At 38.2% G+C, this 24,057-nt stretch overlaps 1 protein-coding gene across 1 annotated transcript in view; it reads right to left on the bottom strand.

Moving 5' to 3' along the window:
• Window positions 1–24,057, bottom strand: part of SMOC2 (SPARC related modular calcium binding 2) — a 166,327-nt gene that overhangs the window by 49,675 nt on the left and 92,595 nt on the right. The window contains exon 7 of the mRNA XM_009891477.1: window positions 23,228–23,302. Coding sequence (XP_009889779.1) covers window positions 23,228–23,302 — 75 coding nt within the window. The remainder of the gene's footprint in view (window positions 1–23,227; window positions 23,303–24,057) is intronic.

The raw sequence follows: 24,057 nt of genomic DNA, 5'->3' as shown, positions 1-24,057 counted from the left end.
CAGTTCATTCATTTTATTCACCAAAAGTGCAGAATAGTTTATTTCCTCTCCTTACACAAAGGCTAATGAGCTATCAGGCAATATGCTAAGTGAGTCATTTCTGCAGAGTCCAATGCTTTTGTACAGTTTCGGCATGACCATTTGTGCCACCATTACTACTTCCCTGTTTGCTTTCCCCACTAGAACACTGTTCCTACAAAAAGTAAAGGAAAATTTCTCTAAAGTGCTTACCTATGATTCTACCTGCTTTTCCCAGAACCAGAATATTAGTCCTCTGTGTAATTTCCTCTCTGAGGGAAGCATTCATTCCCTTTCACGCTTTTTTTTCAATTATTTACAACAGGAGTACTGGAAAGATATAATTGTAGCCTGTGATGACTAAGAGCTCTTATCACAGAGCTACCATACCGCTGTAAATAATCGCCCTTGTAATGTCAGAAGAGCCATGGTCAACAAACGTTCATTTGTCAGGAGAACCAGCGATAAATGTCATTAACTTAGAAAACGCCTGACAGTTTGTCCCAACAATCTGACAACAACTATGATCTGGAACCATAACAGACGGATGCCAGAAGTTCATAAAGTGAACAGTACAGAAAAAGATCTATGCCACAATAAAAGTACAATAAATACCTTAATCATTAAAATACATCAAACTTGCTATGGAATGTGTTACTACAATAACATTCCTTCTGGGAAGAGAAAAGCATTGACACTCCACCTTCATCTTTTCAGGGAATAAGCTTACACTGTTGTTCTTTTACTTAGTTCCTTCAGTTTTGTCTTGCTTGAAAAAACAGATGCTTTTCCAAGCATCTTAGTTCAATAAAGTAGTCAGACTTTCCTGAAAAATCTTTTCCACATAGTCCACCATGTTAGCCAGCCACACTGTAGCTCAGTTGGGACCCTTCATCTCAGGCTGAAAAATCTTCCTGCAGTTTCTACCCAGAACTATATTTTATTCCAGGTTCATAAGCATTTTAAATCATTTCAATCACACAAATTTCAATCATTTAAGGAAATAGGTATATGTTGCCCAATTTTACAAGAGCCTTGTACCACACAATGACTATCTACTTATTCTGAAAAAGGAATTTTTGAATGAGAAGGAGTTTAAAAACCTGTTTTACATGTAATGTACATTGGTCTTCCTATGTCATACTGCTATTCCATTTCTGCGCTTTTTAATTTAGATGTTAGTTCCTAAATATACTTTTCCCATTCTGGTTCAAGATACCTTCACAGCTGAAATGCTGCATCTTCCGTCAATGCAAAAGATACTCCAGATAATGACAAACTCTGTGGGTAAGTTTCATGTTTTGTATAAAATCCCGAGTCAGTACTGGTTGCTAATGATGAATTCTCCCTAAAAAACCAGTCTGCATTTCAATGAATCAAGTTAATTTACATGAATAGAAAAATACCTCAGTACTAGTAGGGTATAACACTTATTATATATATTCTAAGTTTATAATTTATTTATTATAAATAAATCCTCATTTTTGAAAGACATCATTTGAAACCCATCTCTGATGGGTTACTTAAACTGTTAATTAATGTTTACTAGGGGATGTCCTGGTGGCGAAAAGGGGTGGCTTTTCTGGAAAAGTCATCCTGAACGAACTGTGTAACTGTGCATTTGTAGCATATCTAAAACACCAAACACCGTATTATGTAAGTTATGATAATCATCTTGTTAGTCTTGTAACAGGAGATGTTTTAGCCCCTTGTTTCAGAAGTTCTGGCAGTTTTTGTGCTGTGTCTTATCACAGCTTCTCCTAAAGTGGAATTTTCATAATTACAAATAATTTTTTTTTTTTTTTGCTTACATATGAATCGCTGTATTTATGTCTAAGTTTCAGTGTGTTCTGCAGAAACAAGTTGCCAAATCTGCAGAAAATTACAAAGGCGTCTGTATGCTACTTTAACATTTCCTGCCACTATACAAACATTTCCTTTCAATTTCCTCAACCCCACAATGTGTATATGACAAACAGAATCCATTCCAAGAAATTCTGTTTTCAGTAGGTTCCTTCTCTTTCCTTTTCTCATTACCATAATGGGCCATGAAAGGACAATTTAGACAGCCTGGTTTCCACAGTAAAGGGATCTTTTATTAGGGCTTTAAGCTCAATGTCTTCTATAGAAAGTTGGTAACAAGAAACTTGTGAACAAAAATACTGCGAAAAGTGATACACATGCTCTGGAGGAGTGCAGTGTAACATTAGAGACAGTTAATATTGCAGTTCTCCTGTGTTTCTGAGAGGATATACAGACAGAATATACTCATGTCCAAATTTCAGTATAGAGAGACTTAAATTGTATGACAATTTCTGCTAATTAAAATGTTACGCACATCATCTGTCTGACCTAGTTAATTAAACCCAATTTAGGCACTCCTTCAGAAAACCTCAAATATTGACTTACACAAGTTCCGTGCTAATTTATTTCAAAACCATAATAATTAGGATGGATAAATAGTCATCCTATTGACACCCATGAAACCCTCCAACAAATTCACATCTCATAGGGATAAGAATTTGATCGATTTGCTTAGCATGAACCCTCTCTGAACCAGTGAAGTTAACAGGCGCCAAGGAAACTGATTACAATGTGTTTTTATATTTTCAACTAGTTTTCATAGTCTTCAAATTTCATTGAATGGATTTCCACTTACATGACACCAAATTGTATTTCCACATAAGACTGAAACATTCACTTTAGAAAGGCAGTGGGAAGTGGGATAATTTCTATTCAAGCTATGTTCTCCCTGTGGAAGAATTTCTGTTGACTGGATGGCAAAATGATCTATTACAGCAGTGGCCCTGTTATTCCTAGCTCCAGCAAATGTGCACCTTCCAGGTAAACTACCAGGCTCTTTACCTGTCACTAACCAATTTCGTCATTAAATTATTTCATTGTAGTGAAGGAGAGGTGTAACACCACAGCCTCATATTCTTTCAGGGTTTCCAGCCTGCGTTTAGACCTTCTCTAGCATGACAGATTCCTTCTCTGAAGAGGCAGATGAGGTGGTATAATGCAGTTTAAGATGCCAATCTTATACCCTTTATGTACACAAAGTTATTTTCTCATCCATTATGGCCAGAGTATAGGCATCTCACACTAATCTTTCTTAAGAAGCCCTGTTCTTACAAGAGTTTGCTTGCCTGCCCTCTCTTAACCATTTCAAATAAACTAATCTCTAACAGAAATCAACTGCAGCTCAGTGCTACAAACAAATGCAGGAACAACTTTGCTCCTGCTACCAGCTTCCTATAAAGACTATTCATAAACCTAAATCAAACAAAGAGTATTTCTGTGGCCCAATCTTCCCCTAGTAGAAATCCATGGAAAAATACCCACTAAATTCAATGGACAATACATCAGTCCTCAGATGAATATATTCACATGCAAATATGTTTCCAATTAAGCCTAAAATTTGTTCATGCACCAAGTACTGATTGTAAAGAATAGGTAACATTAATCAACACTCAACCTTAGTCCCAACGTCTAGATGGCAACCAAAACCTAAGACTAAATTACAGTATTAATACTCATCTGGCGCCACATGTTTTGGTTTACTTTAGGTTCAGATACGCATCAGCATGAGGGTTCTCAAGGCCTGAAGAAAGCTGGCAACATTCCTACTCTACTTATTCTTGTTTGCGAAAACTTGTGGGAACCAAATATTTCAGGCCCCTTGTGTGTATTTGCACAGTACACTCAATGTACAGCTGATCACTATTTTGCACTTTTGGAGCTTGAGTAGATGATTGTGGCTAAACACAAAGCTCATGGCTTCAACACAGCCCTAAAGATTAATTTATGTACTTTACTTCAGTGAACAAAGCAGGATAAATCACTGACAGATGCTCTCATTTATCTATGTGGTTTCACATGCAAAGACACACTAATACACAAGGAGGATCATCTGGAAATGCACTGAGCCCATCGAAACAAAGATCCAGAACACAGATACCACCAGCTCCCATTTAGCTTTACCTGAAATAACATGGCCACAGCCAATCCAATCTAACTGTATATACCGGGATTTTCTCAACTTTTACCCTGGGTTTGAGTAGCCAAGTGGCACTAGGTCAAATCAACATTTTTGCAATACACAAATTCCATTTCTACCCATAGGCAAAAGTTTGGGGACCCATAAGACAGATAACTCAGATGAAAATACGATGCTTTGCTCTTTAACTGAAATCCAAACCCACTTGCCTACTGGATTTTTGGAAAGAGTTTCTGGTTTGGGGAAGTTTTTGCACATTACCTCTGCAGTCCTTTATTTTTCTTAGAATTTGAAATACTAGGAGTGCTGTGACAAAGACTGTAACCACAAGACTGTGAAAGAAAAAGAACTGTTTTGCCACAAAAGCCTGCTATTTTAGCAGTTTGTTTTTTTGTTTGCTTGTTTGTTTAATTTTTAGCCCAACTTGTTGGTTAAAGAGCTGAGAAATATTATGTAAGTATTCAAAATTCTCCTCTCATAACTAATTTAAATTGCTCAGTTATTCATTTATAATCCTTTTTCTCCTTCACTGAGTTCTCACACTGACATTGTACAGACTATAAGGGATCAAACTAGCTACTTGGTTTTAAACAAAATGTAATTCTAAATTTTGCCATTCTTATTTATATTGAATAAAACAGTAGTGTGAGATCTGTCCTCTGACGATGAAAACTCAGAGAAGCTAAGTCTTCACTTAACAAGCATGACAGAATCTCGCTCTAAATTAGCATTTACTCCTCCTGTAGATAACACAAAGTTAGTATAATTTAGGTTATACATCTGAGTTATTTCAAAGATGCATTTTGCATTAGAGCCAAAATGTATATCCTGAGCATCCTGAGTCAAACATTTATTATACCATCTATGAAATGTGAGAAAGCAGTGAACCAAGAGCACCACATTTTTGTTAAAACTTTAACAGCAGTGTGGGAAAATGATAGCAAGACTTTGCAAAGTGGACTGCATTAGCCAGATTTGATCCAAGGACTGTTTACACCCTACCCTCTACACTGGATCTTTGAATGCAACCTTAACACAAATCAAAAAACCTTTAAAGCCAGCTGGTCAATCACATGGTACCAGGCTTCACAAGGAGAGTGAAAAATCTTGTGGTCTTCTGAGTAGATGAGGTCCCTCATCCCCTTTTGCTCATAGAATCACAGAATAGTTTGAGTTGGAAGGGACCCCAAAGATCATCGAGTTCCAACCCTTCTGCCATGGGCAGAGACACCTTCCACTAGACCAGGTTGCTCAATGAATTGAGGGCATTTACTCAACTACAAGGCCGAACAAGGAAGTATTATCATCTTCAGGTGCTCTTGCTTTACTTCGTTAACTTGGTTCCCCCAAAATGAAAGAGGACACTATGCAAAAGACTGCCCCATCCTGCAAGGATACAATTGAAAGTAGTTATTTGCCAAATGGGATGAAAACTGTTTTTTCCTACATAAGAGGGAACGCCGGTTCCTACTATTGCTAGATATGGCTGCATCACCCTGCCAAAGCAGAGCAGCACCATAGGGTTCAAACTGCAAAACCAACCAAACAACAAAGCCACCACCCAAAATTACAGCTAATGAAAATCACTGACTTTTCCCAAACACAGTGGCTATCTGGCCAGTTTGCTATAGCAATCTAAAGGCTCATTCATTAAACAAATTGCGCAAAGCTACCATTCTTGCTTTATGAATATATTGACCAGCAAATGTTAGTCTTCTGCCAGTGGAAAAATCTCTCATTTTTAAAGAAATATTTGAAGTGAAAATAAAGCTGGTTCACTTTTTCCACAGAGCTGTGAAAATGAAAGTCTTTGCCAGGTGAGCTGAGGGTAAGTATTTGTTTGAATAGCTCTACTAAAAATTACAAAACAAAATGTGCAAACTCAGTTGCCTAAATTCGTACTTTGGCACTTAAATAAGCCAGCCGGCTTACAGGAATGTTTATCAACCAAGTGCTTCCCCTCTGAAACAGGAGTTGTTTCTCTTCACCGTTTGGGAAACCGAGATACTTGCATCAGAGCTTGGATATGATTTTGGATCCCTGACCTTAGGAACCCAAGCAATTTTAATTTCTGAGGTGTACAGTGGCATTGCTGGCTGCAGTTTGTGCCACTTTCCTGCCATAGGTCCACACTGCTAATGCTGTTGGCACTGTACAGTGTTTTCCAGTCTTATTGCTTAACTCCTGCCTGAGGTGGCTGCACTCCATCTACACTTTATTTTCTAAGTATCAACTAATTTCCAACCACCTTATAGACAGCTCCCCTGGATATATACTTACTCAAGATGTAAACAAGATTAACATAAAAATCAAGCAATCTTTTTAATTCACATATTTGGGGTTTTTTTAATAATTTGCGTAATTGTTGCATAATTAATGCATTTGTGTCATTACGCCATCTGCTGTGGCTGCGGTGCTTGCATTGTGGGCTGCACGGTCAGTCCACAAAACAGCAATCTCAGTTTCCTGCACTGGCATGTGAGACAGAAATTGTCTCCCCGTGTGCTGCCAGGGCACCTGATTGCTCAGGTGAGCCCTGGGAAAGCACAAGCAAAGTAGGTATCACCACGGCCTGCCATGGTTTCTGCACAGAAGAAGGAGTACAGCTCTGGCCATAGCCTGAGCTAGACTTTCCTGGGTTCCCTGCCCACAGGGCTTGCCCTGTGAAGGCATCTTCTGCAACCTGCTCGTGTACTCTGCAGCCTGTCCATGCATGTCCCACAGAGTGTCTCACTTCAGCGGTGCTGGTGAAAGGCTCAGGGATAAAGTGTAGTGGAACTTTTGATCATTATATCTTCTCAGATTTCACCGTCATAATCTCAGACCACAGGGAAATGAACCCTGGCTACTGTTGCAGAAGCCATCAGAAGCCAGGAGGACTTCTTACTGGTTTACAGGAACGTGATCCAAAATACACAGTTAAAAAAATATGCAGAAATATTAAAAAATAAGATAATTTTATTTTTCATTTAGGTAGTTCTCCTTTACATGTCTCAGAGTATCTAACAAAATGGTCAATATAATATGCACTGCTGTCTAGTTCATAGCAGACTAGATGGGCATTACAGACTGGTAAGGACTTGGGCCTTGACACTAAGCAGGAATACAGAGATTAATCAGGCTGTTGAAACAGAAATTCCCCATTCTTCCTCAGTGTTTCAGGGAGTGTTACTTTGACAGCCATAATGCAAAAGTTTATGCTACCATCATTCCCACAGCCTCTTCTGTGCCTAAGCAGAATGATTCCACCTCCAGGACTCTCAGATATGTACCTTTCGAAACTATTTGATTTAAAAAATCTCAGCATTTAAAATTGTAGTAATGCTGAGAATGTAACTGCACCCTTAAAAGCTAATTAATGACAGATGAATCAAAACTGGCCACTTTTATACTGACTTGTTCTTCTTCATCTTGCCAAAGAGAAGGCAAGAAGCAGGTGGAAAATGAGCGTGCATATTATTGCTCGTGCCTCTAATTACAAGAACTATGTTGTGCAATGAAAACTCTTTTAACAGAGCAAGAAGCAAATTCTGTAAAGTGCTATCATCTGTTGAGTCACACTGCTCCCAGAATGCATTAACTCTTGTCCTCAGTATGAGATTCGGCAGATAATGTGAACCTGAAGCCTGGTCAAAAGGTAACTGCACTGCTTTACCCCTGCACAAATCTGAAGGCTCATCCTCCATTTAATGCTGTACAGGTCTTCCCCCCCCCAACACATTATATCCAAAACACATTATTTAAATAGCACGTAAGAAGTCAGTATTTGTAACAGGAGAGGTACAGGATTCAGATAGAAGACTGTGTACTGATCTTGGCCAAGTTTTGTGTGCAATAAAGAGGATGAGCCAAAGAAGAGCAAAAGCCAGTAAGAATATTCTAATACTATTTCTTTCAGGTCCAACAACTTTTTAATATAGTTTTATGTAGCTCCTTTTTCTTTTTTTTTTCTTTTCTCATATGGCTGTGGTTAAACAGCTCAGCTTGTGCTTTGGTTTCAAGAGCAAAGCCAAATCTTTGGCTTGGCTTTACCTTCAAACTTTGGAGAAAAACAAGGGCAATCTGAATCAAAAAGAAAAATGCTAATTCCACCCCACTTTCATCTCTGCTTTCAAAAAGAAATAGTTCTCTGAAGTGTAGATAATGCTAAATACGGTGTGATAGTGAAACATTCCTATACTTTTGCAGGACAGAAGACCACCTATCACATTGAAAATCCCAGGCCACAATTTCTGTTCCTGTAAACTGGAACCATTCCATTGTACACAGTAGGGATCAACAACAGAAGAGTTGGTCCCTAGTACATCCAGAACAATTTTAAAGGTTTCTTAGATGATGCATAGTAGAGAAGTCAAGGACTTTTTGAACCAGTAAAATCGGAATTTTAAAGTGTGACTAATGATCCTTCATCCTTTACAATCCATGGTTACTTTAAGTGCTCAGATTATTAGTTTTAAGTGTTTAACGTACCACACAAATGACCTATATCAATGGAATAAACCTTGCATAAATATTTCCCAACAATCTATTGCATGTGAGAATAAAGAACAGGTTTCAGAAAGCGTTATTTTTCAAAGTGTTTGCTTAGCTTATTTCCCACAAATATTTTCAGCACTTTCAGACCTGCTCCCATTCTGTCTCCCCCCCCCACACATGCACATCTACCTCAGGCCTCATTTATTTTGAAGCTCTCTACAACAAACAGAGAAAATCCAAAGGACTGGTTTTGGCAGAACTGTTCAAATAAAACAGATTCTAAATATTTAACTTTTCCAGATAACCAGCATCACAGGAAACAGCAATGTTGGCATTTAGTCACCTAATAAGGAAACGTTTTTATTACCGCTTATGTGAAGACAGTTCTGTTATTCTTTCTACATATTATACATTGTATGCTTTGTTTTCTTTTTAATTTGGGAAGATTAAAGGTTGTTTGATGGCTTGAAAATAACGCAAAAGGAAGCTCAGTGCATGATGCTCCCAGGAGGTTGTGAAGCTGTTGCAACCGGAGCTGTTGCTGATTAAATCTGTCTATTGTTATAAAGCATTCTGGGCCAAAACAATCAACCGCTGGCATAATTAATGAAATCCAAAAGTGTCTTTAGTGGGACTTGTTTTCATCAATCAGGAGGAACAAATACAGGCTAAAGAAGAGTGGAAAAGCATGTGTATTTACAAACCTGCTTGCCCTAGATCACGCTTGTGAATAACTACAGTACAGTCCCATAGCAAGTACCAGTGAATACTAGGAATTTTGCCTCATACATGTAGGCTCATTTAAAAAAAAGATAACATGGAGGTGAAGACACAGGCTCTCCCTTGCACCAGTCATGGGCCTTCTCTTTTTGCTTGTGTTCTACATATACATTTATTGCAATCATGCAATGGCAGGTACAGTTTGCAGAAAGAAGAGGAGGAATCTTTGAAGTTTTCAATGAGTTGCAAGGAAAAAGGGTGAAAATGCAATGTCATGATTTACATGACTGAAGCAAAGAAACCAACCAAAAAAGCAAAAGACAGGAAGACTAGATGCAAAACGGAAACTGAGAGAAAGGGTTTAGGTTGTGCCTTTTCATTTAGAGAAAAGCAACTACTGCAACTGGTCAGTACAACATATTTTTCTTCACTTCCACCTCCTATACTATACAAGCCTGCAAAGCTCCTTATTGTACTCAATAGCCCTGTACCAGACGCTATCTCAACCATCTCTCTGCTGAAACTTTTGCCTCTGCTTGCATTGATCTGCCCAGCCTGCAGCAGCCCTCCCAGAAGCAGAGCCAGGGCTAGAGCCCCGGAGTTCCTGGCTAGCTGCCACAAATGTAAGCAATGAAACCACACTGTCTCTCCGCACTGGCTGACGTCAGACGCTTTCTCATAGAATACTTTGTAGGCTGCTTAAGTCTCCCCAGTGACATCCTGAGGAAGTAAAATTGGCACAGGATATGGGCCAAGAATCTGATAGCGCTGGTCATTCAGACCAACAGTGTTGATGTTACGACACTTGCATTGAGTTTTATTTGAAAAATACAAATGAACTTCCACAAAAACTCACAGCCTTGACTACGGAAACACTCTTACTTAGAAAAGCACTGGATTAATGCTGAGCATATACTCCACTAGCTTTAGGATCAAACACCTAGTTGCTCCCCGAGTTTGGTATCAGTATCCTGCAGTATGGAAACCACGCCTGGACAGGTATCCCTGAAATAGTCTCTGAAATCCTACATAGATAGGTAATGACACCTTTCCATGCTTACTCAATCTAGGAAACAAACTATGTCTCCCATCCATTGTACTGTTCAACTGATTGCTCCTAAGAACTCTCAGCTTGTTTTTGGAGTCTCTGCATTTTCTGAATACAGCCTGCAAATTCATAGTATGATCTACAACATTTATTCTCTGGTGTCCAATCCGGCCTTTGGCTGCAAAAACAGAAGGTGGAAGAAGAGACAGATGAGAAATCAGTATTACAAGAAAAGCCTAAACCAGCAGCATTTGAGACTGCAGAATGATACCTAGGCAAAAATGGAGAAATATGCAGTGAAGATCAGCTATTGACAGAAGAGAAAGCAGACTGCAAAGAAATGACTAGAAACAGAACAGCGAATTGTGTGTGAAACCAGCAGTGAGGATGATAAATTATGCTAGACATAACAGAGACTATGATAAAATTGCATAGGGCTCCAATAAAAGCAGGTATGAAAAAAAAGCAGGTATGAAATAAAAGCAGGTATGAAAAAAGGTGAATTAAGCTTAAAGGTAGTATTCTGACCCACAAGCTTTCTTACTCAATTGTACGGGGGAAAAAAGGTTTGAAGCAAGGCATTTTTCCTCTAGCCTTGCTGTGGACAGGGGATGCTCCATATAAAAGTCACACTGGCTCATTTTGACAAGTTCATTGAAAAGGTAACTGCACCATGACATCCTTGAGGGTAGCACTGTGGTTAGTTACGTGATATTATATTCTCAGACATGCATGAAAGTATCATGAATATTCAATGCTTCTGAATACGACTTCAGTGCGCAAAACGCATCACCTCAACTGGAGACAATGAAGTTGTACAGAAAGTTGATAAAGAGAAAATACTTTGTTCACTTTCAGCTGGCAACACAAGTGGAGTAGCTAAGCCCTTGCTCTGACAGCATACCCATTAAAGTCGAGAGGAATTCCAGCTATGCAATAGCAGCAGGATTGGTGTGGACTGTCCTATTATTACTGGTCCAGCAGACTGATTTACTACATACTAGCTACTTAAAGAAATGAAAAAAACCCTCCAGCTTGATTCTATTCTCTTCTCATAAGCTTCCCAGTGGTGTTACCCTTCTGACTGGAGTGGAGTCACTCCTGTTTACACCGCTCCAAGTAAAATGAGGCTTCATGCCTGCTGCAACTAAATCACCTCCTCCCACAGTCATTTGCTATTATTATATTGGACTGTTTAGTTTAAAGGATGAACTACAGGATGTGTGACTACATTAGAAGTCACTGTGTCATACTTGGGATGTTGGTAGGGAAAAGGGGAGAAGTCACCTTCCAAACCAGACATTTATACTGATATGTTTGGCTTTGCCACTTCTCTGTTGTATCAACTCAAAGGAACTAAAAATCATGTCCTAAAAATGCTCTTAAATTGCTTTTTAAACCTGATTAGAAACTGCAAGAACACTAAAATTACAAATCCGTTAAGCGAGGTGGGATGTAGCCTTTATTCAGCCAAAGAGGAGAGCAATGAGAATAATGATTCTCTCATTATCTTCAAGCAATAAGGGCCATTGAGATTATAGGTTTAGCTACATGGTGGTAGTTTGGGGAAAGTCAGAGAGGAAACATCCAAGATCAGAAGTTATTCACACTTCTGCTCCCCAAACCAATTAGGTAAGTAAACCAACAGAAAGGGTCCCTACCCCCTTGCCAGCCAGAATAATGGTGGGGCACAATGCTGCTGTGAAAGAAGGGTGAACTGCACCATGACAGCGTGTGATGGTCACGAACCTCTGCAACTAATGACACCCCTGCCTCTGTTAAAAGTCTCCACTGTAACAAGTCTGTGGATAAATTCCCTAAATGACAAGTGAACACAATCAGACAGGATCAACCCTTGTCAGCCCTTACATTAATGGGAGATTGCCTCAATACAGACCTGAAAATTTGGCCTAATGGCAGAGGGGGAGCATCACAGACCCTTCCTACGATTTGAACCTGATCAGATCTTGCAATCCTGAACTATTTTCTACTTTCTTGCCAAAACTGTACCTCAGCTTTTGGGGGGCACAAGAGGCATTAATTTGACTTCATACTCCTCTGATCCCACACAAAACACCAACCAGTGGGTTGCTCTGATCTAACTGGGTGCACTGGAAAACAATTCAAGGGCATTACCGGTCACCCACATTTGAGGAATTTATGTATTTATAATGCATTCTTGTCCAACAAAAACTGCATCTAAGCAGTCATTCAAATAGAGGAGAATAAAATTCCTTCCATTTTGATAAGCTATCTTTAGTCACTGAAGGACAATAAAAGGAGTAACTTTAAAGAACATTAAGATCTCACTGAAAACAACTGAACAAGGTAACCCACTGTTTAAGTGACGACAATATAAAATTTTTCATAGATTGTTATGACTGTAATACTATTTGTTACAGAATTTCATTGTGACAGTCTTTGGTGGCAAACCAGGTTTTTAAATGAAAATATGTTCTCCATTCAAAGTGTTTGTTTTTCATGAAAAATGTGATTTTTAGTAAGAACAAAACAAAAACAAAACCCCACATCAAACTGTTTCTTTGTGTTGCACTTCCCAGAGAACCACAAAATCCAAGATGCCTACAAGTTTTCTGAGGTATCTCTGAGTTTTGAAAAAGGGGAGACCATTATATCCTGCATGTATAGTCAGCCTGATGATCCCAGCCCTTGAAAAAGAAGGAACTAATGATGTTTCAAAATTACAGCTCCCACAAGGCATTACAATGACCAATCAAGATTTTGCGTTTTGAGCCAAAATTATTCAGCTTTTTGAAGGCTTTTTTTGCTGTTTGAATTTTCATCTTGAAAATAAAAATTTTTAGCTGAAAATGCATATCTTTTCAAAAAAAGTTCCCTAAGAAGTAATTTTTTTTCCATGGAAGCCTGCGTTATCAACCAGTTTGGTATATTAAGCTTTGCCCTCTCTTTTCTCTTGTGTTTTGTAATGCACCTAGAGAATTTAAGATCTGAAATTTAATTTATAGCCTTAATCTTATTTAAACACAGTTTTATTTGTGGTTGAATGCAGATACTTGGCCTGCCGTTCTTAAACTAAAACAGGTATTAAAAATAGCTTAATGAAAAACAGTGGTCTGTCTCTTCAACCACTGCTTCTTCTCCAGTAACACAGAAATCCAGTGCATTACAGCAACAATAGTTAATGTTATTTCTAGGCAGTGCAGAGTGCAGGGAAAACATAGTGTCTAGCATTTATCTGGAACAGTCTGTTATGAGAGAGGACAGAGCATGATGGACAGGGTGGAGTGAAGAGGGAAGCAAGCCAGTAATAATACAATACTCGGGATATACACAGCATCTTGCAGACGAAAAGATCTCAAAGTGATTTTACGTACTTTAGCAACGTTATTTGACTAGAACAAGTTGCCTTGTGCCAATTATGACCCTTGGTGTGGCTTTCCATGGAAAGGAGACTCTACACTGGTCCCAAACAGAAAAGCCAGTGTCTTGCAGTAAGGGCAGGCTAGGGGAAAGGATCCATGGACAACAGCATTAGCCTGGGACCTCAACAGTCCGTAAAAGCAGACAGTGCAGTAAAGGCTTGGACTGATGCAATAGCTGCATTGCAGACACGTGGCCAACGCACAGGTTTTGGAGTGAATTCCTCTCCTTCCACAGAAGTCCCTGTAGGAGTTTAATTTGTCTTGCTTTTCTAGCAAATGGAAAATGCTAACATTACTGATGAAGCCTCAAAAAGTTTCTGCATCACATGACAATTTTTTCAAGAATTAAAGGAAAAATCCAAGAATTTAGAGGAAAATAATTAAGCAATGCATGAACTGTAACACGAGCTGTCAATTTGTTCAGGGAGTTTCTTGAGAGATACACAGTTTGGCAAATAAAAAAGTTGTAAGTCATATGTGGACTTAATCATTCCATTAAAAATCCCTCCAAATTTAAACCACTGTGACTGCCCATAACCTGATCTACCAGGGACCATCCTGAAATGAATTCAGACTGCCAGAAAAGTACATATTGGGAAACTGAGGTAAAATTTTGACTCCAGTCACCAGAGCTGATTCATGTTACATGGCTACCGGTCCTTCCATGGTACAAATCTCCATTAACAGCAGTCAGAAGTTTTTTGTGCAGAACAAGGCCAGATCAAGCAGCAGAATTCCACCATTCACATAAGATATTAAGAGGGGAATATTTTGGAATAACTGTTTTTGCCTTTTTTAAAAACACTTCTTACTCAATTTTTGGGAAGGTGGACAGTTGGTCATTTGACCTCATGGAAGAAAGAGAAAATTGCTTTCCTCAGAACAGTCTAGTCTGTCATAAAACCAGAATAATTTTGCCAGAACAGCTCACCGGATGACTTTGATTAAAATTAAGAGCAAGACTTAAAATTTTGTTTTTCTTAACTTTAGCATTTTCAAGAGTTTTTATCAGCTCACAGATGAAGACATAAGGAGTTCTTAACCTTGCAAAACGTAAAAATGAGCCTTAGAGCTCTCTGACATTGCAAGTATTTCTTTCATTTGGTAATATATTTTTTTACTGGCTTGACCTCAAAAGTAGTATTGGATTATTAATATTTCAGAAGAAAACAAGACAATGTTTTAGATGCCAGTTTGTAAATTTACATGGCTAATTCTATATGCTCACACTTGACTTGTGCCTCTTACACAAGAAAGTGCATCAGAATCAAGCCAGATCCTGACTGTCTTGACTGGAAGATTCATCTGTTTCCCAGAAAGATAATGTCTTTACATATGATCCAGTCCAATATGTTTCTGTGCATTAACATGATTTACTTGATTCTTTTTTCATCCGTCTTTAAAATACAGACTGTTAGCCTGACATCCGTCTTAGGATTTATGAAGCTTATTGATGCTTTTATGATTATGCAATCTGATGTCTGGTAAACTGTGGAAAGCTACGGGTAGGTGGGGGAGTGCATGCCTAAATGCTAAAGGAGAACTTCAAGCAGGACTGGTGTGTCATTTACTTGCTGCAGAAAGTAATGAGATATACTTAAAAATGGTCAGGAAAGATTACTATCTTTTGGCATCAATTTTAACACATGCAGTAAAATAGAAATTATCAACATTGCATAAAACAGATTTTTTTTTCTTTTTTCTTCCCCCCCACTGGGGGTCCAATAAAGCCCTGGAACATCCTGAACATAAAGAACATCAATTGGATGTAAAACAGAACCCTTTTTTTTAATGGTTTAGGATGGGAGGATCTTCCCCTCTAGTGGGAGGAAAAAACTGGAAATGTCAGTGCTTGATCTTAATAAAGGTTTTGAACTAATATGTAAAATTAAAATGAAGATAAATGGAAATGCTTGTGAAAAGGATTATTAAAGATCGGACAATACTATAATAAGCATGATCCAGCAGTCTTCAAATCAGGAATGTATCACAATATACAAGCACTGCGGGGAGGTCTGGAAAGTTTTATCTTCTTGGAAGAAGCTGAAAGGACTGAAAGAAAACTGTAATTTTCCTTTACCAATTTAAGACAAGTAAGGCAAGGCGAGGCAAGGTAAGAAAAGAGGACCAAAGAGTATGAAGAGTCATTTTCTTCACAGGTGAAGGGGGTGAAGAGTAATGTTCTCTCTTTGTGTAATAGCTAAATCAAGACTAGATATCATTAAAAATTGCTACTGAAAAGTAAGACCAAGTTCTCAATTATGAACTAAGTCAACCATTTGCTGATTGGCCCTAATGGTGTGAACAATCAGTAGTTTCAAAGCCACCAGTTTTTCAGCTGCCAAGGAGTATCTTGAAAACAGTATTCTAAAAGAATACTACTCTGAAATAAAATACTACTCTGAAACCAATCTGCTCCTTGACAGAAGAATAACAAAAAATGGAAGAGAAGAGAGCTATCTCCTACTCTTCAAAATAATTAAAAATAAAACATTAGGGGATATAACAAGATGTGAAAGTGCTTCGCACATCTCCCTCCCCAACAGTTTCTTAACGATGCTGTTTTTATAGTAAAATACAAATCACAAATTATAGTTCACTCCAAATAATCAAGTTAATTGAGGAACTCTAAAGGGAACATTTAGTAAGTTAGCAACCAGAGCAAACCCAAGGAGCCTGAGGAGGCCATAAGAATGTTGACCTGGAAGCTTCCAGTCCTTCTCTGTATCAGTTTTCCTTACTTAACTTCCTCACAATGCTTTTCTCTTTATCTTCCATGCACAACTTGCTGACACAACAGGCCAAACACCAAACATTCTACCAGCTGATGTCTTCCAGCACCTACAAATTTTACAGGCCCCAAAGCCAGGTCTGTGACCACCACAAAACATTCAGACTTCAGCTGTAGATGTAATGAAAAAATGCTAGTGCCTTTTCTTCTGTAGGGAATTGATCTGCAGATGACCCCAAGCTATAAAGTTCACATTAATAATATCTCGATTTGAACTTGTCCAAAATTTGTCAGAGTCTGACTGCCCATCTGTAATGGACTGAGCTCCCATCGACAGAATCCATGTGTGGACTTAATAGCCAATTGATATGTTTGAAGAGTTATTTAAAATCAATAGTTCTGCCTTCTACTTTCCTTTCATGGCTTGAATTGAGGTTCTTAGGGCTCAATTCGATGCCATTTCAGGTAGTCTGGATTGTCAAACCTACATGCCAGAACATCACAGATTTCCAGTAAGCTGTCATATCTCCGCGCCCATGCAGATCTCAGATACCCTAGGCCATATGAAAGCATAAGATGCCTGTATTTCAGCAGCTTATTCCCATGCTTTTGGTTTCTCCAGCTACAGCTAATGGCTGTATTTACAACACAAGTTTGGGAATGCAAATCCCAATTTATAATAAATATGTAACTGGGAACATGTGACTGGATCTTATTTTTTTTCTTGCTATCTCACACATGTTCAATTACACTTAATTTACCTTCAGTCAATATTAAAAGCAACAACTGGAAAACACAACAATTGATGAGAATAAATACCAAGTCACTGAGCTGTTACTCATTTTCCTGCCTGCAAATTACTAATTTTCCTATGCTTAAGAGTGGACTGGCTATTAGAATTAATGTGATTGGGCAGACGCACAAACTCTTACATTTATTTCCTTTGAAAGAAAATGCTACTTTTTTTTTTTTTCACTCAGGGTTTTTTAACTTCAAGGCTGGGTTTTGCCAGGATAGGCATCGCAGGAGGACATTAGCCAGGTTCAGTTTGGAATGAACGTGAACACTGGAGTACAGAACAAGGTTTGTCTTCATCCTTTGCAAGCAGGTGACTTTCAGAGAATGATCAGTGCACAGGGATCCCACTGGAACAATTGCCTCTGAGAAACAAAACAAAGCAAAGCAATCTAACAAGACAGAAACCTCACTGACAATCAGCATAGTTTCCATGTGGGAAAAAACTCATATATATATAAATGTTTTAAAGCAGCCAGATGACAAGGCAATAAAAACTGCATTCAAATCTTAGAACGCCACTCTGTCACATTAGTCAGTGTCACTATAGTGTCAGCTATTTGGTATAGACACAGACACATAATTGCCAGTTACATTATCACTTTAAATTTCCCATTTTAGTCTATTAAGAATGTATTCACATTAGATGTTTTAGACTGTTTTAACTTGCATATGCAGCCAGTCTACACTACATTACTGTACGTGTACTTCAATGTTCTCCCAGATGGCATTTTGAGAATGAAACTCCTGTTGGATGGAGCTCTCTGAGGCAAATTGACAAAATCTTGTAACAGATTTTTAAACCCTTGAAACTGATGGTCTGTACTAAGACGGCAGCAATAAAATACTACTCCACTGTGTTACAAAATTAAATAAAAAGCTACGTGTTCCTTTCATGTGTGCACAGCCAAAGCCAAAAATTAAATTGAAGATGATTCCATATTACCAGAAGATCCAGGTACAGTGGCTGAAATGTGGGCGCTCTTGAAGACACTAAAGCCACAGCTTGAGGAAACAATGAACTCTGATTTAGGATTCTTTGTTCTAGATGAAAAATGTCATAATCACATGATCCACTACTTTTTGCATAGATGTGTTAAGAATTTTGACAGCCTGACCCTGCCTCAGCAGGCTTCATGCCAGAACAGGGTTTCCTCTGGCCTGACCTTATTTTATACTGGATCATGTATGGCGTGTCCTCTAGCACCTGCTTAAAGCATATAAGCATAAAGCTGGCAGAATGCATGAAGCTGGCACAAGCCCTACATCACATGCTTGTGCCTGATCCAGATGAAATGGGAACTACTGGGTGAACTAGTAGCATTTAGTCAGAGTATGAATGGTTGTTCAACCACCGTCTGGGAGTTCTGCCATTGACTGCCAGGGGCCCTAAATTTCAACCCACTCATTTCATGTGTTTAAAATTTAACACATGAATCAAAGTCAAGTTCAGTAAAGTACGAAGAAATGCGACAATTTCTTCCTGTCTTCTATTTTGCCAGTCAAACCAGATTATCAACAAAACAAACACCAATTTTTCAATCACTTTTCAATGCCTATTAAATAAACTACACAACTGATCAAAGAACATATAAATCATTAGTGCTAACAATGCCATACTATTTAATCTTTAAAGAAACAGAATACAACATTATTAACAATACGAGAATAGAACTGCATAGTAAATACATGAAATTGTACTGTGTTTTAGCCAATGATACGTTATTTAACCCTGGCTCTTTTAACTTGAATTATCTTATCACCAGAGTCTCTAAAGACCTTAAGCACGTATGTAAGTATATTCCAGATTATGGATGACTTTTTGTATCCTCCTTTTGCAAAATTAATGAAATGTTATACTGACTATTATTTATTCTCATTTGTGTGGTGTACAGATTGTACTTAGAAATTATCTAGTACCTGAAAAATTTTTTTGAACATTAACAATATTATCAGTTAAACTCACCCTATTTATTTTTTTGTGGAAGTGCTCCCACAACAAACTATTAGAAAAAATTGGCTCTTAAATTCAAGCTAATGAAATATGAAACCTAAGCTTCACTGGGCATTATGAAAAGGATTAAACTACCCTGTCTTTGCCTATACTCAAATTCAAAAAAGGGCATACATCCTCTGAAAAATGTCACACTTGGTTCCCAAGAATCCCACAGGGATATATACTGTTGGTAGAGCAGATGTAGCAAGGACAACCTAAGAGATCGACAGTCCAACCTGAGCTCTCCCCAGGGAGCTGCATTTTCCCCTTAGGTAATAGGAAAGATCTGCACCATCATGTAGTGTTCTCCAGCCACATCAAGGCTACACCTAGCCCTGAAGCTACAGTAACCGGCAACTACTGAGGACATAGTCCAAAATACCCAGCTTCTTCAAGGCAAAAAACCTTCTGTCCTCTGGTCTTTACAAAATGCAAAAGCTCTAAAAGAACACTACCTGGATTTTCAACTGATACTGGGGTGGGATAAAGTTCACCTAAAACATAGATACCTTCACATAGGCTGGAGATCTAAACTAGTCACCGCACTCAGTGAGGTCCAGATATCTAGTTAGCTGGCCAAGTGCTGGTGTTGGCTTTACGATGAGGTGTGCTGCTCTCTCAGCTCCACTGACTGTACTGACTGCATCTTCACAAACTACAGCAGGAGTTTAGACACCGAGTTCACATGCAGACAGCAGCGTGTAGGCTGTGACAATTTTATGTTGGAATCAGAACCCATATAGTCCCATGTTCAGTGTTTTCGATGCATTTCTGTTTATTTTTGATCAACGTTGCTATAATTCTTATTTTTGTCAATCTGATGTGGCAAACCCATAATATTTTCTGTGAAATGGAGGAAGAAATGAGGAGTGTGAGGGTAAAAATAAATCCAGAAGAAACAAAAAATTTGCAAAATACCTGCAAAGTCACCAAGGCATATGTACAAAATATAATCTCAGCAAACACTATGTTATGTTAGCAACCAGATGCATACTTCTTTTCTAATTCTGGAATGAAGAAGTCTTTTACAAATTTTTGAGAAGTATCTTCAACATACAAAAAGAGCTAAAATGGAGATGTTTCTACCCCAACCCAAACAGAGCTATTATTACATGACCCGATGTTGATGGGGTTTTTGCCAGCGGTAACATTTTGTCATTAAAAGCTAATAGGTTAAATACCACTCTAGAAATGTCTTTAGTGAGCAGCAAAGGCCTATTTCTCTGAACCAACGAAAAGAATATGCACTAGAAGTCATTATAGAGCCTGGATATGCAATACAGTAATTTCATGCCTTGCATCTGTAAGTCTCCCAAATGCCATTACTCTGTGCTAAATTAATATAGGCTGATTTAATCAAATGAAAGCACTGGATAACTAATATAAACTAAAATTTCCTGAATCATTATTTTCTATCTTCCAAAACCTAAAAGCTTATGCTGATTTTACTGGCTAATTGTAACTGGCAGATCATTTGCAGAATAGCAAAAGCAAACCACTTCAGGATGAGTACAATAAATATAATGTATTATCTATTCGTGTATTCATTTGTGATCCTTAACTCACAAAAATACTCTCCTAAGGGAATTGATTTCTCAGGTCAAGTTTCTTTATGACCATGACTTGTTGACCATGACATATTAGGACATATATTCATGTAAAAACTAGAAAAAACAAAAGCAATACAGACTCAAATAGTAAGCTTTTAAGTAGGATATTTGGAGTTTGCCTGAAATTTTCAGCATTATTATTTTTCTTTAGTTATTTTCTACAGGCAGGGCTAGGTCATAGTGTTATTTGCACCTGAAGAATTTCTTTGAAAGCACTTGGGTTACTATAGAACCACAAAGAAAAAATTAGCCCATTATCAATAAATTTGGTCTTTTGTTTTATAAACACAGTTCATATGCAGACATAAATTCTCCTCATTTTACTCAGACAAATACATTTCAATAAGCTTTCTATTGTCTGTATGACCAAGTCGGAATCAGTTTGCCAAGCAAACTGAGTAAAGAAGATATCTGTATTTATAAGCCTGGGTGTCCAAAGGTGGTTAGTTTACAATCCAGCGGATTCAGCCATGAGGTCCTTACTATTCCATCCATGGAGCAGCCCAGAGTTCATTCTCTGTGGATGTTCCCAAAAGCCTTGGCACCCCTCTGAGAGGTAATAAGGGGAAAATCGAACCTAGCTTTTTCAAAACCTGTTTACTGAATATCCATGAGGCCCAGCCATCAAAACAACTTACAAATATACAGCCACTGACACGCATATTTTTGGAGTTTGGAAGAAAGATAATGCCTAGCACAACTGGTGAAGGCTCTGGTTTTAGCACCTAGATTCTTCTTGATTGATTATGTCATATTACATATACAAGAGAAGTTACAGCAGAGAGATTAGTGGTCCTTTCTGGCGCATCAGGTATGCCTACGAATTAAAGCAAAGCCGGCGAGGTAGTGCCTGCTGACCTACTTCTGCTAGTACAGGATGGCACCACAGACTGCAGCCATGTGCTAGCCCTCCAGAGATCCCCTGCACATAGCACAGCTGTGAGCAAGTCCTGTTGTCAGCAAATCCAACACAATCATGCTTTTGAAGCTAAAGTACCATGGGATAGCGACCATAATGCAGGCAGACTATGCTTCTCATTTCTCTTCCTTTGTAAATGTCTTTAGATGTACAGGAAGTTACAAGTTCCCGGTAATAAACCCACCTTTCTTTGGTGTTTTTCTAATTTTTTGGGATGTGTGTTGAAGCTTTGGCTTCCAGCAGCTGCACTGCAAACTCAAGAATTCTTGCTTTAGAACTAGTCTCTAGCACTAAAAATTAAATAAACACTCCTAAAAGTGACATATTTCTATACATGTATTTTACAGGACAGAAATCCCAAACGCAAATTCTGGTTTTGCTAACACTGACTAAACAAATGACAGAATCAATCTCCAGCACAGAAAGTCCTCTTGTCTACATTCCATTAAAGGTCCTTTCCTTAAATGCCTACTGGAGCATCAAGGAGAGGAAAAAGGATTAATAATTATTGCTTTGATGTTGAAAATAGCTTATATAAAGGAATCTGTAAACCTCTTAGTAAGGGTATGTCTGTCTTTCTTATGATGATTGCTTGTCTTTTTAAATCCTTTCTGGCCTCAATGCAGTAAAATACTTAAGCACAGTACTTAATGTAAAGCACAGCCTCAATTTCCACTGGATCTGAAGTGTGCTTTTGGGTGATTTACTGAGTCATAGCCTGTATCATTAATGTTTCCTTTCAAATTAAACATTTTTCCAGAGAAAAAGAAAGCAGAAAACTCAAGAAGATTGTCTAAAGTTTATCCCACCGAAAGGAAGGAACAGCGATGAAGGTATCAAAACTTATAGTTACCAAAGCACTGAATGTATCTGAATACTCTAGAGGCCTCCGTCTCAGGACATTCACCTAACATTCCTAGTCCAGGTTTACAAAGCTCAATTCTGAAGAGTGGTGAAAAAAAGTAAAGCCAAAATTCAACCCTTATAAAAAAGACAAAATTAATCCACACTAAACTGGCGATCAGTCTGTCAATAGCAGATGAAGTCTCTGATGGGAGTTTGCTTCTTTTCAGTTTTGCCTCCTAGGATTTACTACCAAACACATGTAACCCACACTGTCATTTTCCAAGCAACTTCTTGCTACGCATCACCCCCCAAAAAAAAGGAAAATACAAGTGGATAACAAAGAGGCAGCGAATTAAAGAGGATGCAAAAAATAAATGTCAGATCCACTCACAGATACAAACAGATGTGAGCCAGAGACTTTAGTGGAGTAATGTCAATTTACACCTAGTAAAGCCTGGCCAAAAATATTTCCATAAAAAAGGAATGTATGACTCATGAGCCAACAAAATCATCACAGTGCAAATCATTAAGTCACTATCACATGATGAGAGTGGAAGCATAATGGTTATTAAAATGACTTTCACTTAAATGGCTTCAGTTTTAACAAGGCTTAATGCATGTCTTCACAGGAGCTTTGCAATGTGAGGACAACCCACGTTCTTACCTGAGCTTTTATTGGTTTTGTTTTGTCTACTCTTTACTTGCTCAGTCCATAATGTAGGATAACGAGAAGCTATATCTAGAAAAAAAACAACAGGACAAAGTTTGTAAATGTTACAATTTTTTTTAAGGTTACTAGCAGCTGAATGGGAAGCAGCTAGTTTTAAAGATAAATGGATCTAAAAAAGAAAAGGGCACACTGGTTTCTATTAGGACAGTTAAATTCTTTATTCATGCAAAAGCATGAACAGTTCCTTCCTTATCCCATTCATACAAAAGATTCAAATAAATACTTGCTGACCAAATTATGTTAAATTGGAATAAAAATCTCCCAGTGTTGACCCAAAATATGTAATAACTTCAGATCAGATTCTGTGAGATTTGCAGTGAGTGGTAAGACAGCCACAATATAGGACCATCATTGCGTGTAGACCTTCAGCTCTCAATTTACAGAGCACTGAATTTCCCCAGAGGCAAATAAGCCTGACGAAACATCAGCCTTAACATTACTAGGCAATACGCTGAGGACAGAATTCACCCTTTAACTTCCTTATTTGGCCATACAGTTTTAATCTACACTCTGGCTCAAGTTTAAAACCTGTCCGTGCCCTGAGTAGTGACAATTAAAATTGCTAAGGTCAGACTCCATAGCTACAGCACCATCTCAAAACTATCGCAGAAAATTCGTTGCTTGTAAGTAAAGACTCTATTGTGTTTGCTGTCTTTATCTGGAAAAAGGTACAGATGCTTTCAATTTCTTGCAATTTCTTGCAACTGCTCCAGAAATTGCCCTAACTCTAAGGCAGCATTTGACATTGTGGTATATGGTCCATA

The sequence above is a fragment of the Charadrius vociferus genome, unplaced genomic scaffold, assembly GCF_000708025.1.
Source record: "Charadrius vociferus isolate BGI_N301 unplaced genomic scaffold, ASM70802v2 scaffold68, whole genome shotgun sequence".
Taxonomy (NCBI): domain Eukaryota; kingdom Metazoa; phylum Chordata; class Aves; order Charadriiformes; family Charadriidae; genus Charadrius; species Charadrius vociferus.
This window is presented reverse-complemented; position numbering and strand designations above follow the sequence as displayed.